This window comes from Candoia aspera, chromosome 5 (genome assembly GCF_035149785.1).
Source record: "Candoia aspera isolate rCanAsp1 chromosome 5, rCanAsp1.hap2, whole genome shotgun sequence".
Taxonomy (NCBI): domain Eukaryota; kingdom Metazoa; phylum Chordata; class Lepidosauria; order Squamata; family Boidae; genus Candoia; species Candoia aspera.
Genome location: NC_086157.1, coordinates 14,023,364 through 14,044,828, shown reverse-complemented (window position 1 = coordinate 14,044,828; position 21,465 = coordinate 14,023,364). Strand labels below are relative to the sequence as shown.

Sequence of the window (21,465 nt, the reverse complement as noted above, 5' to 3'; positions counted from 1 at the left end):
AGCGCGGCCCAAATCAGATTAAAATGCAGTTGGGAAATATTTTACAAAATAAAATAAAAATACATTAAAACATAGATAATAGTACATTTTAAAACTCAGCCACTCTGGTCACCAACCACCATAAAACTCCAGGCTTGCAAGGAGTCCCGCGCTGGTTTGCCACCTTGGCTTAACTGCCACAGCAAGGACTGCTTGGAGCTGCCCCACCCTGAGCAGGAGCACCCCACAACCCAAGTTCCCTCTCCATCCGTGCTGCACTAGGGCCAAGCGACCCTCCCTGCGGCAGCTAAGCTGAGGCAACGGGTTTGTGCCTCTTCCCCAGGGCAGGAGACAGGCAGCCTTGCACCGGGAGCTGACCTGCCCCGGACCCCAGAGCTGCCAGCACACAAAGGAGAGCTTCCCTCCAAACCAGGTTGCATTCATTTCTCTTCTCCCTCCAAAAGATGCTTAATTCATATCTGTTGAGTTTCAGACTGTACAAGGTCCACAATCACTTTATAAACATTTCAATTTTAAAATTAATAATAAAGTTACATTATACAAAAAGCATTACTACATTATTATATATATTACATACATTATACAAAAAACATTTAGATTGCCCCCTCTCACTCTCCCCCCCCTTTGGATATATTCTGCTTATTTAAACTTTCTAATGAGCTCAGAATACATCCAGAGAAGAAGGGAAAAATGAAAGAGGGGGCAATCTAAATGTTTTTGTATAATGCTTTTGATAAAATAGTTTTTTTTTGAAAAAGATGCCATGTTTCTAACAAAGAACATTAAATTCATTTAAAATGTTCTTGTAGTGATGTTTTGTAATTATACTGAATGCTTCTTTTTATCTATAACTAGTTCCTGATTTGTACGCAAGTATGTAATTTTGTTGTTGTTTATTCATTTAGTCGCTTCCGACTCTTCGTGACTTCACGGACCAGCCCACGCCAGAGCTTCCTGTTAGTCGTCAACACCCCCAGCTCCCCCAGGGACGAGTCCGTCACCTCTAGAATATCATCCATCCACCTTGCCCTTGGTCGGCCCCTCTTCCTTTTGCCTTCCACTCTCCCTAGCATCAGCATCTTCTCCAGGGTGTCCTGTCTTCTCATGATGTGGCCAAAGTATTTCAGTTTTGCCTTTAATATCATTCCCTCAAGTGAGCAGTCTGGCTTTATTTCCTGGAGGATGGACTGGTTTGATCTTCTGGCAGTCCAAGGCACTCTCAGAATTTTCCTCCAACACCACAGTTCAAAAGCATCAATCTTCCTTCTCTCAGCCTTCCTTATGGTCCAGCTCTCGCAGCCATATGTTACTACGGGGAACACCATTGCTTTAACTATGCGGACCTTTGTTGTCAGTGTGATGTCTCTGCTCTTAACTATTTTATCGAGATTTGTCATTGCTCTTCTCCCAAGGATTAAGCGTCTTCTGATTTCCTGACTGCAGTCAGCATCTGCAGTAATCTTTGCACCTAGGAATACAAAGTCTTTCACTGCTTCTACATTTTCTCCCTCTATCTGCCAGTTATCAATCAAGCTGGTTGCCATAATCTTGGTTTTTTTGAGGTTTAGCTCCAAGCCAGCTTTTGCACTTTCTTCTTTCACCTTCATCATAAGGCTCCACAGTTCCTCTTCACTTTCAGCCATCAAAGTGGTATCATCTGCATATCTGAGATTGTTAATGTTTCTTCCAGCGATTTTAACTTCAGCCTTGGATTCCTCAAGCCCAGCATGTCACATGAAGCGTTCTGCATACAAGTTGAATAGGTAGGGTGAGAGTATACAGCCCTGCCGTACTCCTTTCCCAATCTTAAACCAGTCCGTTGTTCCGTTGTTCTTACTGTTGCTACTTGGTTGTTATACAGATTCTTCAGGAGGCAGACAAGATGACTTGGTATCCCCATACTGCTAAGAACTTGCCACAATTTGTTATGGTCCACACAGTCAAAGGCTTTAGAATAGTCAATAAAACAGAAATAGATGTTTTTCTGACACTCCCTGGCTTTTTCCATTATCCAGCGGATATTGGCAATTTGGTCCCTAGTTCCTCTGCCTTTTCTAAACCCAGCTTGTACATCTGGCAATTCTCGCTCCATGAATTGCTGAAGTCTACCCTGCAGGATCTTGAGCATTACCTTACTGGCATGTGAAATGAGTGCCACTGTTCGATAGTTTGAACATTCTTTAGTGTTTCCCTTTTTTGGTATGAGGATATAAGTTGATTTTTTCCAATCTGATGGCCATTCTTGTGTTTTCCAAATTTGCTGGCATATAGCATGCATTACCTTGACAGCATCATCTCGCAAGTTTTTGAACAGTTCAGCTGGGATGCCGTCGTCTCCTGCTGCCTTGTTATTAGCAGTGCTTCCTAAGGCCTGTTCAACCTCACTCTTCAGGATGTCTGGCTCTAGCTCACTGGCCACACTGTCAAAGCTATCCCTGATATTGTTATCCTTCCTATACAGGTCTTCTGTATATTCTTGCCACCTTTTCTTCATCTCTTCTTCTTCTGTTAGGTCCTTGCCATCTTTGTTTTTGATCATACCCATTTTTGCCTGGAATCTACCTCCAATGTTTCTAATTTTCTGGAAGAGGTCTCTTGTCCTTCCTATTCTACTGTCTTCTTCCACTTCCGCGCATTGCTTGTTTAAAAATAATTCCTTATCTCTTCTGGCTAACCTCTGGAATTTTGCATTTAATTGGGCATATCTCCCCCTATCATTGTTGCCTTTTGCTTTCCTTCTTTCTTGGGCTACGTCTAGGAGACAGCCATTTTGCCTTCTTGGTTTTCTCTTTCTTTGGGATGTATTTTGTTGCCGCCTCTTGAACAATGTTGCAGACTTCTGTCCATAGTTCTTCTGGGACCCTATCTACTAAGACCCTATCTACTAACCCTAACCCTTATATCTATTCTTCACCTCCACTGCATATTCCTTAGGAATATTAGTGAGCTCATATCTAGCTGATCTGTGGGTCTTCCCTAATCTCTTGAGTCTGATCCTAAATTGTGCAATAAGAAGTTCGTGATCTGAACTACAGTCAGCTCCAGGTCTTGTTTTTACCAACTGTATAGATGTCCGCCACCTTTGGCTGCAAAGGATGTAGTCAATCTGGTTTCGGTGTTGTCCATCTGGGGAAGTCCATGTATAAAGCCATCTCTTAGGTTGTTGGAAGAGAGTATTTGTTATGCAGAGTGAGTTGTCTTGGCAAAATTCTATCAGCCTATGTCCTGCTTCGTTTTGTTCTCCCAGACAATTCCAGGTGTCATTTGACTGCCCACCTTAGCATTCCAGTCTCCCGTGAGGAAAATAACATCTCTTTTAGGCGTGTTGTCCAGTAGGTGCTGCAGATCCTCATAGAACTGCTCTACTTCAGCTTCTTCAGCATCTGTGGTTGGGGCGTATATTTGGATCACTGTGATGTTAGATGGCTTGCCCTGAATTCGAATTGAGATCGTTCTATCGTTTTTTGGATTGTATCCAAGCACTGCTTTAGCCACTTTACTATTAATTATGAAGGCTACTCCATTTCTTCTGTGGTCCTCTTGTCCACAGTAGTAGATCTGGTGGTCATTTGATGTGAAGTGGCCCATTCCAGTCCATTTCAGTTCGCTGACACCCAGAATGTCTATCTTTAATCTTGACATCTCACCAATAACCACATCCAATTTGCCCTGGCTCATAAATCTTACATTCCAGGTTCCAATGGTGTGTTGATCCTTAGAACATCGGATTCGCTGTTCACCACCAGCACCGTCGGCCACTAGCCGTCCTTTCGGCTTTGAGTTAGCTGCGTCATCACGTCTGGGGCTAGTTGAACTCATCCTCTGTTCCTCCCCAGTAGCATTTTGACCATCTTCCGACCTGGGGGTCTCATCTTCCGATGGTATACCGACATATCTCTGGTTGTACTGATCCATTTAGTTTTCACGGCAAGAATACTGGGGTGGGTTGCCATTACCTTCCCCAGGGATCGCATTTAGTCTGACCTCTCTGTCATGTCCTTCCCGTCTTGGGTGGCCCTTCACGGTTTAGCTCATGGCATCATTGAGGTGCTCAAGCTCCAGCACCACGACAAGGTAACGATCCTTTGCTGAAGTATGTAATAAATACATATAAATATGCATAAATATTGAAAACAAATTGTCAAATTCATAATACATTTCTCTTTTATTAGTTATATCTAGTTCCTATCTGATTTTAATCCGAAGTATTAATACACATACACACACAAGCACATACATGTGTGGTTTTCTGTATCAATATGTGGCCCACAGGAATTCTTATGTATGTTTTAGTGGCCCGTTTCTACTTGAGTTTGACACCATGCTCTAGATGACATTGCTTAATTGATGGGACCTGAAGCAAACCAACTCTACCAGATGGGCGGACATTAGAGAAGCCAAGCACTAATAGCTAAGAACTATGCCATACAGGCCTTTCCAGGTAATAACAGCACTTTGTATTCTATCCAGAAGCCAACCAGTATAGCAGGGGTGTTACATGGGGCTTGCCTACCACTGCTCATGCTGCAGTCCTCTGGACAGGCTGTAACTTCCCGGTAGTCTTCAAAGGCATATAGAATATATTGCAATAGGACCTTCTTATTCAGAAAAGGATGAAATTGGTACATCAGATGAATCTCTACAAAGGCCTTTCTGGCTGCAGCTGCAGAGTACTCCAACAGAGCAGGAATGTTTGAGTCCAGAAGAGTCACAAATTGTACACGAGCTCTGTCTGGGAAGTGCCACTCCATCCAGAGCTAGATAGGTAGTCCCTGGGTTAAGAACGAGTTCTGTTCCCAAGCTCTGTCCTTAAGTCAAATTTGTATGTAAGTTGAAACTGTTATCATTGTATAATACTGTATTAGTAGTAGTGTGTATTTAACTTGAATCACTGTGTATTTAACTCAAATTTTGCTACAATAGGCTCCATTCTTAACTAGGTCGTTCTTAACCCAGGGACTACCTGGGCCCAGATGACTGAGGCACCCATCGCCTCTAGGTCTTGCCAGAGTTGACCTTCATTTTACTTCTCCCCATCCAGATCCCAACCTCGAAGTACTGTGACAGCACTTTGACTGCATTACTTATCAGCCCAAGGTTGAGATAGTCAGGTCCAGAAATATTGGAACAAGGGTAACTGTTTTGGCATTTGGCCTCTGTACACCACCACATTGAAGCTGAAAGGAAACTCACCCAGATGGAAGCAAAGTCAGGACTTTCAGCTGTCATTCAAGGGGTTTGACAGAAGTGGGGCACTAACCATTCAGGAAGTACAGCCAGTGGCATTCACACACCCCCATCGTTGGTGGCTCAAAAGTAATGAAACAAACCAACATCATGACAAACATAAGGATTGCCTTTAAGACCTGGATGAAAATCCTTTGCAGTCAATGATTGCCTGAAGTCTGGAACTGTAATGACTGCCTTATCCCAATGAACTCAGTCTCACCAGGGGTTAGTGAATAAAATTGATTTATTGAAAGGATAGTATGCATATATGAAGAAAGCTGAGAATAAGCAAAAGCGCGCCAAATACAAACTAAAAACCCTCGCCTCCAAGCCGATCCCGCCCCTCACCCCAGCATCGCAACCACCCCCTCCCAGCGTTGGCAAGCGTCACACATCTGCCTGGGAAAGCAACCTTGAGTACATTTCATAACCCAAACACACATTCCTTCAGGGCAGCACAGAGATAACACCCTGGCAGGGCTGGAATTCCCCACCCCGCAGATGATAGACACGGATCAGAAACATGACATGCGAAACGTTACGATGTATGCAAACCATTGGAACGATGAACATGACATATCGCCCCCCTTAAAGAAATGAAAGAAAATCAAGGAGCAGGCTTATCAGGATAAGCAGCGTGGAAATGGGCAACCAGAATAGGGGAGTAAACATCGTGGGCAGCAACCCACTCAGGATGGGGGAAATGCTTCCAGCGAACAAGGTATTGTAACACAGAACGACATCGTCGGGAATCCAGGATTTCTCTGACTTCAAAGTGTTGCTGACCATCAATCATGATAGGTGCAGGAGGGGGAGGTTGTGGATGCCAGCGGGCGGATTCGTTGAAAGACTTAAGGAGGCTGCAATGAAACACAGGGTGCAAACGTTTAAGATTTGCAGGCAAATCCAATTTAAAAGTAACAGGATTAATTTGAGCAACAATAGAAAAAGGACCAATAAATTTAGGTGCCAACTTTTTTGAAGGTTGTGTAGACTTGATGAATTTGGTGGAAAGATATACCTTATCACCCACTCGAAAAGATGGTGAGGAGGACCGCTTGGAATCTGCATGCTGTTTATAGGTGGCTTGGGCATCAGTAAGTGCCTGTTGTATTGTCGGCCAGGCGGCTGCCAGGCGTGCAGCCCAATCAGCAGGTGACGAGGGGGGGGATGCTGGCTGAGGCAGTTCTGGGATCGGGACAAAGTCACGGCCAAAAACGGTATGGAAAGGCACTTGGCCAGTGCTTTGATGAACGGCATTGTTGTAGGCAACTTCAGCAAACGGTAGGAGGTCAACCCAATCATCTTGCTGATAATTTACAAAAGCACGCAAATATTGTTCAAGTGTAGAATTGACCGCCTCTGTATTTCCGTCAGTCTCCGGGTGCGACGCAGTTGACAACACCTGGTTAGTACCCAGTAATTTCATAAATTCCCGCCAAAACTTGGACGTGAATTGTGTGCCCCTGTCCGTCACCAAGCGGGCGGGGCATCCGTGAATTTTGTACACGTGTACAATGAAGAGGCGGGCCAGCTGCTGCGCAGATGGGATGGAGGTACATGGGATGAAATGGGCTTGTTTAGAGAAAAAATCTTTTACCACCCAAATGACAGTTTTCCTCTGGCTAGGAGGTAAATCAACGATGAAGTCCATAGAGATCTCCTCCCAGGGGCGGGAAGGATTAGCCACAGGTTGTAACAAGCCCTGGGGCTTTCCCACTTTTCGGTTAGAAGCAGCACATACTGGGCAGGAACTGACGTATTCTTTAATGTCGCGCCTGAGCGTTGGCCACCAGAACTGGCGCCTAACCAGATGAAGGGTCTTCCCAAACCCAAAATTCCCAGCTAATCTGTCATCATGGGATTGTGACAGAATGGTTTTGCGTAAAGCCTCAGGCACATAGAGACGATCATGCTTCCATGCAAAAGCCTGTTTAAAAGTGACCTTGTTGAGGTTTGCTTGCAACCAAGTGTCAGTTTTCAGTTCGGAAAGAAACTGTTGTTGCAAGTCTGAGGGAACAGGCAAGCGAGGTGAAACTGAAGCGTCTGTTTGCTGCGCACGAGTTTGGCTGCGAGTCACAGCTGCGACTCATTTGGGGCTCTGTCCAGAGTGTTCCCACTACATCTGGCACAGTACTGGCATCCTGAGGCTGGCGTGACAGTGCATCAGCCAGGAAGTTGGTTTTTCCTGGTATAAATTTCAGTTTAAAGTCAAAACGACTAAAGAATTGAGCCCACCTAATTTGTTTTGGGCTCAGTTTACGAGACGCAGTCAGTGCCTCCAGGTTTTTATCATCAGTCCAAACCTCGAAAGGGTGGGTAGCCCCCTCCAATAAGTGACGCCAGCTTTCCAAAGCAGTTTTAACAGCAAAAGCCTCTTTCTCCCAAATGTGCCACCTCCTTTCTGTCTCTGAAAATTTACGGGAAAGGTAGGCACATGGCTTTAACTGTCCGAGGTTGTCCTTTTGCAATAACAGAGCTCCAATAGAGAAATCAGAAGCGTCCACCTGTACTACAAATGGTTTGTCAGGATCAGGATGCTGTAGAATAGGTTCGGACGTAAACAGTTGTTTAAGGGTCTCAAAAGCCCTCTGGCATGCGGGTGTCCATTTTAGCAGCGCTCCCGGATTTTTCACCCTCCGTGTATCTCCCAAACCTTTAGTTTTGAGCAACTCAGTGAGGGGTAGCGCTATTCCCACGAAGCCCTGGATGAAGGGCCGATAGAAATTCGCGAATCCAAGGAGACTTTGTAGCTGCCTACACGTGAGTGGCGGCTCCCATGCCAAAATGGCTTCAATTTTAGCGGGATCCATTTCAATACCCCTATCTGAAATCCTATAGCCCAGATAATCAATTTGCGATTTATGAAATGCACATTTAGAGTTTAGCATACAATTCCGCCTTTCTCAGTTTGCTCAGTACTTGTCTGACTAGATTTACATGCTCTTCCATCATTTCAGTATATGTTAAAACATCATCTAAATACACCAACACCCCTTTAAATAGGTGGTCATGCAAGACCTCATAAAAACTCCTGGCACTCCCGCCAATCCAAATGGTAGCACTTTATATTGAAAAGCACCCAAAGGACAATTAAACGCAGTTTTCCATTCATCCCCCTCCCGTATGCGAATACGGAAATACGCCTCCCTCAAGTCCAACTTAGAGAATATTTTCCCCTTTGCCAGATGTGTTAGCATATCTTTTATCAAGGGCAAAGGATATTTATTTAATATCGATACTGCATTGAGCCCACGGAAATCTGTACACAGTCTCAAAGTGCCATCCTTCTTTGGTCGAAACAGTACAGGTGCGCCCACTGGAGAGCTGGATGGTTCAATGAAACCCCTAGCTAGATTTTTGTCAATGAACTCTCGTAGTGTTGCCAGCTCCTTCTGGGTCATAGAATAAATTTTAGGACTAGGCAATTTCACATTAGGAACAAATTCTATGGCACAGTCAGTTTTGTGATGAGGCGGCAGCCGGTCCGCCTCTTTTTCACCAAACACATCTGCAAAGTCCTGGTATTGCTCCGGCAGCCCTTCCAGCGGCTCGAGGACTTGCAGAGAAGTGGTTGCTGCCCGTCCCACCTTGCTGTCGTCTAGTTGGTCCTTAGCAGGGGCTTTATAAAATCCATCTGCGAACGTCACTGTTCGATGCACCCAGTTTATGGAGGGATTTTGCCGTACAAACCAGGGCATCCCTAAGAGGACCAAAGGTCCCCTACCGGTGCCACAATAAACGGTAATTTTTCCCAATGGCTGCCCATTTGCAATGCAACCATCCCGGTAGAGTGGGTAACTGGTTTCCCCCCTGCCATGGTCCCATCCAACTGGGTAAAGATCATCGGCCGCTTTAAAGGGAACATGGGTAACCCCAACGCAGTAACCACGTCGGGGTGCATCAAGGACCGTGAACACCCCGAATCAATCATGGCCCACAGTTCTATAGTTCGGGTGCTGGACCCCAACTTCACCCTAACGGTCAGGGTAGGGAAATCCCCACTCACCAAAACATGATCGCGCCCATCTTCTTCTACTTCCACCTGCCCCACGGCGCCCTTCAAAGCAGGTGGCTGGCGTTTCCCGCCGGCTCCTCGGTCTCCTGTCCCCTCTCTTCTCCAAAGAAGGGGATGCCTTCAGGTTCCGCCTCGGCCAGGGTGGCTTTCATCTTCCTTGGTAGGGATGGCGATTTCCCAGCCGGTTTAGCTGGGCGATCCTCGGCTCGTCTTTTTGGGCACGCCGCCGGTGTCCTTCCTTCCCGCAGCGCAGACATTGCCCCTTGGCAAAGCGATGTTCCCTCTCCTCCTCCCACGAATGCTGGCTGGGTCGTCCTGAAGAGATCGGAGTGCGGGCGCTTTTGATTGTTTTGCCTTGCTTTTACCGCCTTGCAATGCGCGAAGGTTTCCAGAGCATTTTCAGCACTGCCCGCTAGTTGAATCCACCCATACAAAGTCTTTGGGTCATCACGCCCCAGAGCCCACCAAAGGACCTCAGTTTCCAGCCCATCTTTAAACAGCTCTACTAGGGTAGACTGGGACCAATCCTCAACTTTTCCGGCCAGTGCTTTGAATTCTAACGTGTAGTCTGCCACTGAAAGTGACCCTTGGGCAAGATTCTTCAGAGCCCGTTTCGCCCTTTCTTGTGCCAGAGGGTCTTCAAAGTGTTTAGTGCCCACAGGAACTCCTCGAAGTCTTCTAATTCTGGGGCCTCTGCTTGGCACAGCTGGACGTACCAATCCGCCGCCCTCCCCTTTAGCCTATTTGCAATGGCATTGATTTTCCCCCTCTCAGAGTGGAAGCTCTGCTCCCAGTCCTCCATGTAGCATTGGTAATGAAGAAAGACAGCTTCGTAGGGTCGCCATCAAACTTCACCGGAAAGGGGGGGGGTGTCTCGCCGCCTCCAGAGGTTTGGCTTTTCCAGTAACGTCTAGGGTCCTCCTCCCTTTCACTGTCGGAACCGAGCCCAACCTCTTCCCCGCGGAGATGGGGGTGGTGACTCAGGGTTGGCGCTCTGATCCCTAGCGCCCTTTCGTCTTCCCTCAGCCGACCCCGACTTTCTACGGCTTTCCTTTAGCATCACAGCCAAGGACTCCAACTTCTCCTCTAAAGCCTTCATGCGCGCAGGGGTGACCGATTCTTCGGCCGCACCGGTTACCACTACCACTGTGGGTGACAACGGAGGTCCTGGTTTCCAGACCTCTTGGGCGTCCCCTACAGCGGAGTCCTCGTCCTCAGTTCTATAGTCGGCCCCTGACGTGCCCGTCGTTTCCGACGTTACCAACTGCTCACCAGTTTGTAGACCCAGCTGTTCTCGGCGCGCCGCCCTCTCCGCGCGGGTGCTCCGGGCCACCCTCGCTGCCGTGGTGTCCGGCTCCTCTTCAATCCACTCGGCTTCTCGTAGTACAGACATTGCTAGCGCTCCCCGTCACAGGTAACCTGGCTAGGGGCTAGCGGGATAAATTTTTTGATGATTCTCAGCTTTATGTAATGACTGCCTTATCCCAACGAACTCAGTCTCACCAGGGGTTAGTGAATAAAATTGATTTATTGAAAGGATAGTATGCATATATGAAGAAAGCTGAGAATAAGCAAAAACGCGCCAAATACAAACTAAAAACCCTCGCCTCCAAGCCAATCCTGCCCCTCACCCCAGCATCGCAACCACCCCCTCCCAGCGTTGGCAAGCGTCACACATCTGCCTGGGAAAGCAACCTTGAGTACATTTCATAACCCAAACACACATTCCTTCAGGGCAGCAGAGAGATAACACCCTGGCAGGGCTGGAATTCCCCACCCCGCAGATGATAGACACGGATCAGAAACATGACATGCGAAACATTACGATGTATGCAAACCATTGGAACGATGAACATGACAGGAACCCATGGACATGACCAAATGCTGCGTTTCCTCCCTCAAGATGCTTTGCCAGGACTTTACTGCAGCTGCCTTCAGCTGCTGCTTGTTTGTAGGTCTTTCTGCCTTCAGTCTTGTCTTCAGTAAGTGAAAAGCATGCTCTACTGGGTTGAGATCAGGTAAGTGACTTGGCCATTGGAAAACATCCCACTTCTTCGCCTTGAGAAACTCCTGGGTAGCTTTTGCTGTATGTTTTGGGTCACTATCCATCTGCAATATGAAGTGGCGTCCTATCGGTTTGGCAGCATTTGGCTGAATCTGAGCAGAAAGTATAGGCCTATACACTTCAGAATTCATCCTGCTGCTGTTACCAGCAGTCAGGTCATCAATAAACACCAGTGACCCGGTTCCATTGGAAGCCATACATGCCCATGCCATAACATTGCCTCCACCATGTTTGACAGATGATGTGGTATGCTTTGGATCATGAGCTGTTTGTTTCCTTCTCCGTACTTCTCTTCCCATCATTCTGGTGCAAGTTAATCTTGGGTTTCATCAGTCCAAAGAATCTTATTCCAGAACTGGGCAGGCTTTTTTAGGTGTGTGCTGGCAAAGTCTAATCTGGCCTTTCTGTTCTTGAGCGTTACCAGTGGTTTGCACCTTGTTGTGAAGCCTCTGTATTTACATTCATAAAGCCACCTCTTGACTGCAGATGTTGACAATGACATGCCTACCTCCTCAAGAGCGTTCTTGACCTGGCTAGATGTTGTGAAAGGGTTCCCCTTCACCATGAGCAGAATTCTGCGGTCATCCACTTTAGTTGTCTTCTGTGGTCTTCCAGGCCTTTTGCTGTTGCTGAGCTTGCCAGTTAATGCCTTCTTTTTCAGGATGTTCCAAACTGCTGTATTGGCCACTCCCAATGTTTTTCCTGTCTCTCTGATGGGTTTATTTTGTTTTCTCAGCCTAATGAGTGAGCCTTCACTCGCATGGACACCTCTTTGGACCTCAGGTCAAGAGTTCCGGTGAACAGCTACCAAATGCAAATGTAACACTCCAGGCCTTATATCTGCTTGACTGGTCATGGGGTACCCAGGAAACAGGCCACACCTGGCCATGCAGCTGCTTATCAGCCATTCATTCCATTACTTATGAGCCACCAACGATGGGGGTGCGTGTATGCCACTGGCTGTATTTCCTGAATGGTTAGTGTCCCACTTTTGTCAAACCCCTTGAATGACAGCTGAAAGTCCTGACTTCACTCCCATCTGGGTGTGTTTCCTTTCAACTTCATTGTGGTGGTGTACAGAGGCCAATGCTAAAACAGTTATCCTTGTTCCAATATTTCTGGTCCTGACTGTATATACCCAGCTATCATCAGTATACTATTTATCAGGCAACTTTGCTCAGTGACTTCACATAAATGTAAAACAGGAGGAGAGTGTCGAGTCCCAAGAAATGCAGCAAACCAGAATCTTTGGGCTTAATTTCCCTTCCCCCAACATTGACAGAAACATGCCAAGAGAGATTGCCACACTGCCACATTGTGCCTCCCATTCTCAAACCTCATAGCCAGTTCAGAAGGATTAATGGTGCTGAAAGCTGTTGAGATCAAGAACCAGGATAGTTGCACCACCCCTATCCCAACTGTATTAGAGATTATCAGCAAGCATGATCAATACTGTCTTCATGTCTAAATCTAGACTGAAAAGGACTTAATCCATTTCCCGCAAGCCCCTCTGGAGTTGCAACTCAACCACCTTCTTAAGAACCATAGTGTATATCCTTTGAAAAGTGACTTCACCTCAGCTCTATGGATGATTGTTCAATTAGTTCTATATCTATCTAGTGGTGGTATAGTATAACCCACATTTTGCTATCTTCTCTACTAGGATTTCATGAGACCGTCAAATGCTTTGCTAAGGTCAAGATACACTGTCTAGGGGTTACATAAATTGGTCATTCTATCCAAAAAGAATATCAGATTGGTTTGGCATGATTGATAAACCCATGCTGGTTCCTGCCAAGCAATACATTCTTTTCACAAACTCAGTGATCTGTTCCAGTTTTGTCCATTATCAATGAGCTGCAGTTATCCAGATCCTCTTTCTTCTCCTTTTTGGAAGAGAGGAATATTATTGCCTTTCTTCAGTTCTCTGGCACTATACTCAACTGTCATGATTTCTCAAAGATGTGAAATTAATCTTCAAAAATTCTCAGATGTAATTGATCTGGTACTGTAGTCCTGAGTTTCTTAGATGTTCCCTAACAATCTCTTTACTTACCTTGGTTGCCACTTCCTCCTTAATTGGTCTCCTTAGCTTCATTTGAACAGTTTCCCTTTGGAGAGAAGACCGAAGTAAAGTAGTTGTTGAGAAGCTCTGCCATCTCATCACTTGTTACCATCCTATTTTTTCCAAACAGTGGCCCTCCCCCTTCCTTATTTTATCTCTTACTATTGACATTGTTGACTTGAGCTTCTCTTGTGAGCCTAAATTCCTTTTGCACTCCAGCTTTTATGACTTGATATCCCCAAGAGGTAACTACTTGCTGGTCAGCTTCCTTGGTGATTGTATCAGGCTTCCATTTCCTTTGTATGCCTTGTTAACCCTAAGCTCATTTGAAACATTCCCATGGTTTCCTAAGTTGATGCCTCCCTCATTTTTTTCCCCATTGGATTCGTATGAGATTGTACAATACAGTCACTCCACAAGATAATACCTTCATTCAGATCTATTACAGCCTTCTCTTGTTCCCCCACACCCCCTGCCATTTCATTCACTCCATCTGCCATGATTGTGACCAGACAGGCCCATAGATACTTATCTTGGTTCTGGTCAATCAAGGCTTTCAAGCCTTAGCTGCATACCATTTTCCACCATTCCCTCTAATGTTAATTCAATTTACAGTTGTAGACAAAATATACAAAAGCAAAAGAGAAAAGAAAATGTATCTTACAGATGGAACAGTTAAAGAAGCCAGATAAAAAGAAAAAAAATGAAAATTCTCATCCAGGAACAGAGTATTTCTCTGCTGGATCAGAATTTGATATCTGATCTTGAAAGCAGCATACAGAATTTGGTCATTGACAAGGATGTGGAGTCATACGGGTCAGCCAGCAATTGCTGAATATAGAAATGGTCCCTATGTCCTGCAGAGTCTACTAAAAGAGATGTAATATACCTATTTCTCATAGCTGTAGAAGAGGCAGAGAACTTAAGGATTCCATTGTATTTGGCCTACAAAGACATAATCCATTGTTGTAAGGGATTCTTTTACATCTTCCTTCCAGGACAGCAATAAGCAAGGCATCACAGCAAGCCAAAGTAAAGAGTCTTCCGAATTTACTGTGACAGGTCTCTAATAGCTTGCTTGCTGGCTTTCACAAAGGAGCACAGCTGGTTAAAAAGTGGTATTTGAGTAAGGAGGCAGCATTAGTTTGCCATTCTATGTCCGTTATGCATGAACTTACTGTTTTGGCTGCCTGTTCATAAATTAACATATAAAGAGGTTCCCAAGATAGTTCTAGTGCAGTGTTTCTTAAAAGTTTTTGCTCTCACGACCCCTCCCCAATTTTAAAAATTATGGAGGACCCCAAAAGAGCTTTTATTTGTATGGGTTATATTTATCAATATTTACCATACTAAAAATTAAAATTGATGCATTCGCTGCCACTACTGCTTCTCATGATAGTTTGATGGGATTTTAATACTGTATTATTTTTCAACATAGGCTGGCAAATAAATTTGATTTTGTAGACCCCCGAGAGTATCTTCAGGGACCCCCAGGTGTCCTCAGACCACACTCTGAAAAACACTGCTCTAGTGAATGGAATTGCTTCTTTTTATTGCTCCCTAGTATGTGATGGAATTGTCAGTCAATGCAAGGGGAATCAGTCTGACTGAGTAAACCATTTTTAAAGCCAAATGAGGGGAAAGATCGACTCATTATCATCTTTACTAGCCTGACCCTTCTGTAGGGGCATGAAACTGGTCAGCATGGGCATATTCTGACCAGTATGCCACAAGCATAACCAAAGCTCAGCTTAAACCCTGGAATGCTCATGGTATTGTTTCCAAGCTAGGATCACCAAAGTACAGGCTACCATGCTGCCTGTATTCCACCTAACAGGAGGAACATGCACTGTGCTGCCAGACTTTTAGGATTCAAGTACCTTTATCTCCAATACTGCATGCACTTATTAACTTTTCCCATCACATATACCAATAAAATATGAACACCTTCAGGCAGTGGTGTTACACCAAGAGCTCTATCTGCAGTGGTTTTCATGTGAGCCAAAGACTAACACAGTTACAGTTCTGCATGTAAAACGGAATATGTACTTCTTGCAGATGTTGTACTATATGCATAGACAATTAAGGGAAGGGGCTAAATGGTGCATACAATGTTAGGGACAAAGTTATTTTCCATGGCACTGTAATGCTCTAAGCACATAGCAGGAAAATACAAAAATAAAGCGATTGGATGTCATCAATAAACAGCCAAATTATGTGATCTTTATGGGACTTCCCTCAAGAATACAGAATAAAGCATCAGCTGCAGAATGTCACAGTTCCGTACTAAGCAACATATCATGCTGGGTCCATTTTCCACTTGCAGTACCACTTGTGCTGGTTTATTTGCTTCTGAACCTTCTTCAAGGACTTCAGAAAATTGGGGTCTAAGTATATGTTGGAATGTCTCTCCCAATATGTCTTTCCTGCTTGGTCTCTGAAAATGCTGTCTGGCCAGCGGTTACAAGAACTGTGCTGCCCTTATTAAGAGTCTCTCTCTCTCCTGGTTGAGGTACATCTGGCATCCTCTGAATTTCAGTCTTATCAGTTGCCAAAGACCCATCATTTATGCCACTGTTTCCCGACCTTGGTAAATTCCTGGTGTGTGGACTTAACTCCCAGAATTTTCATTAATGACCATCCTGGCTGTAGAATTCTGGGATGTGAAGTCCATACACCTTGAAATTGTCAAGGTTAGGAAACGGGCTTATCCACTTTTGGCTTGTTCTGCTGTTTTGTAGAGATTTCCTGTATTTTCTTATTCCTCACCAGGTTTTTTGTCTTGTTTTTTTGAGATGATACAATGCACATATTCAGGAAATACTTTTGAACCCCAAAACAGATGTTTTTATTACTTAAATACTAAATTATTTAATTGTTTCTATAAACCTCTATGTCAGAGGTTACTGCTAGTGGCAGTGCTGGGCTGCTGCTGAGAGCTGATCCTGCTGACTTGTGTTTCTGGCTACTGCTGGGCTGTGGCTGTGTTGCTGTTGCCTCTCTGCTGCTGGGCTGGTGCTTCCATTGCTGGGCTGATGCAGTTGCTCCTTGTGTTGCTGGCTTGAATCAACGGGCTTAACTGCCATGGCTGCTGCTGGTTGAAGGGGGCTGCTGACACTATCTCTGGCTCTTCTGCCCCTTCCCCATCCAGCTGTGACCTTTTCCTGGCCTTTCCTCTTCCTTCTGGCTTCCCCACCTGCAGCCTCTCCATGCTGTTGCTGATCCTCACCTTTCACTAATTCTCGCATTCTCTTCTTCATCACTCACCATACTATGCCACCTTTTGTAACAGTGGCAATGCTGGCAATTACCACTTGCAGCAGGACAAGGAGGAAAGGAAATGATGCAGGCATGCATTTTCTACATTGTGTTTCTTTCTGCCATGTTGCTTTACATTGTAATTTTTTTTAAACTGCTCTACAACATCAGTAATATGAACTTAATTGAATCATCTCTTGCAGTTACCTGACTGGCAATCAGGTTATTTTATTGTGGAGTTATCTTAGTGTAATTGGCTTCTAATTCTGAGCAGTCTGAATTGCTGGTTTTTAATGATGAAGCCATTTCTATCTTCCATTCCAGTCGTATTTTTGGACACTGGGACTATGTGAACTTTTCTGTGTTGATGCATTAGAAAGTTTTTCTGCTTTACTCTCTTAAAAATGACTCTCTAGTCATTTTCCTTTCTGACTTTTGCATTCTTGGGGGAAGGTAGGGCAGGAGATTGCCCCCTTTCTCACAACCTTACTGGATCCTTCTTCTCACACAAGGAGAGGGCATTTGAATTTTGCAGGCTTCTTTAAAGGCTTTGTGCCAATGGAAGGACAGTGAAGGCAAGTGCCAAGAAATAGTCTGCCAGAGGATAAAACTCTGCTCTCTTGCATGTGATCTTATAATCACATAAAGAGAAAACGTATGTACAGGTTCTGTGAAAGGATGCTTTCATAAAATTCTATGGTCAGATTATGTATGAAGAAAAAACATTCAAGTTTTTGTTCCCCTCAAGGTGTGAGGGAGAGCATAATCTGGAAATTGTTATTAAATGACATCTGAAGAATGTCTGCTTATCTTATTCATAATTTGGGAGTAAATACCAAATACTTCAACCTCAGTAAAAACATGTCTGAGAAACCATGAGTGAGTCATGCTGTTCAGAACATATACATATTGGCTAAATATAGGATAAATACATAGAGCATGTTATCAACTTTTTAAAATATAAAACTCAAAGTTAATGAATATGTACAAAACCCTTGAATGTAAACTATTTTGAATACAGACAGACTGTTTTAATATGAAAACACTGAAACTGGCTGTCTCAGTCATTTTGGAAATATATTACCATTCTTCTATGGGAAAGAATATTTATATAGTTAAGTCCACAGCAAACTAGTCACTAGAAAACCAGACATAATTTACAAATCCTTCTGCCTGTAAAAATAAACTATGACTAAAACTGCTGCAGAGAGAACAGGCATTATAATTGTTTTAAAAAACTAACACATCTAGGAATAGAACATTTATTGATGGCAATTCTTAAATCCTGAAAGCCAAAATTCAAGCTTATTTAAGGAATACTGATATAATTGAGCTTTTTCAAGTAGCCAATTTTGATTCTTGATCAATATAGAGTCAACCCTACAACAAGTAAAATACACAAATCTCATCTTTTTTTTTTTTTAATAAAGTATGAGTACTTACTAAAAAGTATCCAGGCATGTCATTGGGAGGAGAAGCCATTCTAAAACTTTCTTCTTGAAAATGTTGAAAGTTGGTAGTTAGTGCAATACCGGAAGTCCGAAACCTGCTCGTGCCACAGGAACTCGGTAAGCCATCTCTATTTGTGCTTCGGGTCAATGAACTTAGCAATCCTATATTATTTACAGAAACAATAGGGTCTTTAGAAGCCTTAATTGCTACTTCTGCGATATCCCTTGCCTCCCCTTTGGAATGGATATCAGATCTTTTGTTAGGCGAATCTAAGCCAATGCCATGAAATCTAGAAGTTCTTGAATAAGAGGAATCTGCTATACTGTGCACCTCCAATGAGCGTAGAATGTTTGGAGAAGCAGTAGGCCTCAAGCTAGCTTCTTCAAAATATTTGGAGCGTGTTTGAGATTTCTGAGGACTGTAATGTGCCATCTGTGCTGAACAATGAAGAGGAGACAGGCGTGTTTTCTTAAGATTTAACTCATGAGAGTTAAAAATACTATTATCTGCTGTTGCAAAAGTCAAAGTTTTTGTGATAGATTTATTCTGATGCTCCTGAGATAACTGAAGCTCGGTATTCCCTTCTTCTGTTCCAGATATTTTGCGGTATGAGTCACTGCAATTTGCTTCTGATACCAAGGCAAAAGCTTCTTTGTTTGCTAGAACGTTTTTTTCTGTAGTATACAGATTTACATTTGTGAGATCTGGATACAAGAAAGGACATCTTTCATCAGATGATGCACCATTTTCTGCATTTTTTCCCAATTTTACGAGTGGAGCTGTGACTTGAGGAACTATATTGTTTTCAGAAAGTTTTGCCTCTTCCTTTTCCACACATGATACTTTTGAAGGCAGTGTCATGCTGTTAATTGACTGAGATGGTGAAATACTCTCCCATTTGTCATTTTCTTTAAGAAAGTCACTAGTGATGGATGACATTTTTTTACCAGTATTTGCTAAGGCTGAAAAAGCATTCTGAGATATTCCTGAGCTATGTGAATTTTCAGGAGTCAGACAGGACTGCCCAATATGAGGAAGTGCTCGTAGAAAATTATGATGAACAGCTGCAAGTGAGCCACTAGATGGATGAAGAACCACTGGAGAATGGGGGTTCACTTTGATCTTAGGCTGTGGAAAAAATTGAAAATGGTTAGTTTTAACTATAGCGCAACTACAGACCCCAAGTATTAATCCGTCAAATTTTTAAGGCTGCATAGAAGTATTAACCCTCTTTTGTATTTTATTTTGAGGGATTTCATAATACTTAAATATTATTCAATATCTAGATGCAAAAAACAACAACACTGCTTTCCTTTCAACAGTAATTCTAATCAGTAATTTCTATCCAATTAGTACAGGTTTTTCAAATACTCTCAGGCTGTTGAAGTTATTAGGTAAAAAATATCCTGGATCAAAAAACAAAGTTCTAGTGATAGAAAATGGCCTGACCAAGTGAGCTTTTTTTTTTGCCCTTAGTCTCTCACAAGGTATTTGTCCATATATTTGTCCTGTCCAACAGGAAATACTGTTGGAAAAACTCTGGATTGGAATGATCACAATATTTAATATCACAATATTTAATACTCTTTAGGCTAACAAATGAGAGCCAGTTTGGTCTAGTGGTTAAGGCACCGGGCTAGAAACCAGGAGACTGAGAGTTCTAGTCCTGCCTTGGGCGTGAAAGCTGGCTGGGTGACCTTGGGCCAGTTGCTCTCTCTCAGCCCAACTAATCTCACAGGGTTGTTCTTGTGGGGAAAATAGGAGGAGGAAGGAGTATTAGGTATGTTCGCCGCATTGTGTTATTTATAAAAATAATAAAGGTGGGATAAAAATAAATAAACAAATAAATAGTCTCCTGAAACATTTATGCAGTTTTCTTAGCAAAAATACATTATATTGGTAAAATGTGACACATGGATTGTGTACAGCTTATATAAATACATTTATTTTGGATATTGTACTGTATATTGAGGTAATACCTGCTATTGAACAAGTTATTTACAGAGGTTTTTAATTTTCTTCACTAACATCCAGTGAGGATTTTACATTTTATGACTTCACCTTTTTATTAAGATTCATGTTTTCCATCTTTGCCTTGAGCAGCTTCATTTTATTCATTGTAATGGAGTTCTCAATAATCTGTTGCCCGGAAGGAGATATTTCTGAATCTTCATCATCATCAGCATACAAATTATAAACAGAACCACCACTGTGGCAAGAAGAGAATTCAGATGTGGTCTAGTACTGTACATGTTAACATTTAATAAGTCAGAATTCTAAAAACATATGCAAAACATTCAACATTCTGAAACAAAAGTGACATTTTTATATTTCAAAAGCATTTTTACATCAAATGTCTTTTAGACCTAATATTGGGAATCTGTCCCTGTATCTGGAAAATGGAAGAGCACCTTCTAGTTAAATAAGGGACCTCTCTCTGTATGTGGATGTATACACGTGCAGGAAAAACATGTAGAGATTGTTAGTGAATGCAAAAGTGCTTTCTCCTTTCCTTCAGAAAGGAGCTGGCTGGTACCTTTTACCAGCCATCTCTCATTGCAAACATGGAGAAAGAGTGCCTCCTGCTTAGGTTTGGTATTGTAAAGAAGGCAATGTTAGGAATCCCTTACTTTTCTTCTTTTGAAAAATTACTTTTGATCATTTTTCTACAAGATAAATATTGACTGGATAATAAACTTTCAATAACTCAAAACACTTCATTTAATAAAAACCTGGAAAAGTATTAGGGTAAAATTTAAAGCTATTGGGAGTGGAAATGTTGGAACTAGTCGGAAAGTCACACCTACACAAGCATAAATATCAGATGAGGAGTCATTGTAGGGACTGGAAGACAGAGACACAATATACAGAATGTTCAGAAATCTTACAGAATTTAAAGATGTTGTACCATTTCTTAGCAGATCTCTACAATATGACATCAAATATTAAAGAAAGAACATTTGGATGCCATCTTTGGAAAAAATCTAAAAATCTTATTTAAGTTACCTCTCTTGGAAACTAGACGTTGTGAATAGGGAAACACATCATTTACAAACTGGGAATTCTATATCCCAGAAGCTATATTTCGTCTTGTTCATTTTTGTTTCAATAAATTCAACTATCTATCCAAAGAAGCTCATTACTAATCTGAAAAGAATATGCAATGTTATGCAATATTATGCTGGCTACAGATGTTAGGGATTCCTAACATTGCCTTCTTTACAATACCAAACCTAAGCAGGAGGCACTCTTTCTCCATGTTTGCAATGAGAGATGGCTGGTAAAAGGTACCAGCCAGCTCCTTTCTGAAGGAAAGGAGAAAGCACTTTTGCATTCACTAACAATCTCTACATGTTTTTCCTGCACGTGTATACATCC

At 43.1% G+C, this 21,465-nt stretch overlaps 1 protein-coding gene across 8 annotated transcripts in view; it reads right to left on the bottom strand.

Annotated features, from left to right (window-relative positions):
- The window catches only part of ZFAND4 (zinc finger AN1-type containing 4), a 65,399-nt gene that overhangs the window by 14,567 nt on the left and 29,367 nt on the right, over window positions 1-21,465 (bottom strand). For 7 of the 8 annotated variants that reach the window (XM_063304629.1, XM_063304633.1, XM_063304634.1 and 4 more), the window contains 2 exons: window positions 20,149-20,296; window positions 18,079-19,215 (listed from right to left, as the gene is read on the bottom strand). In XM_063304629.1, coding sequence (XP_063160699.1) covers window positions 18,079-19,215; window positions 20,149-20,296 — 1,285 coding nt within the window. Of the gene's footprint in view, window positions 1-13,331; window positions 13,424-18,078; window positions 19,216-20,148; window positions 20,297-21,465 lie in introns of those variants that run through there. The other variant, XM_063304637.1, reaches the window with a different exon arrangement.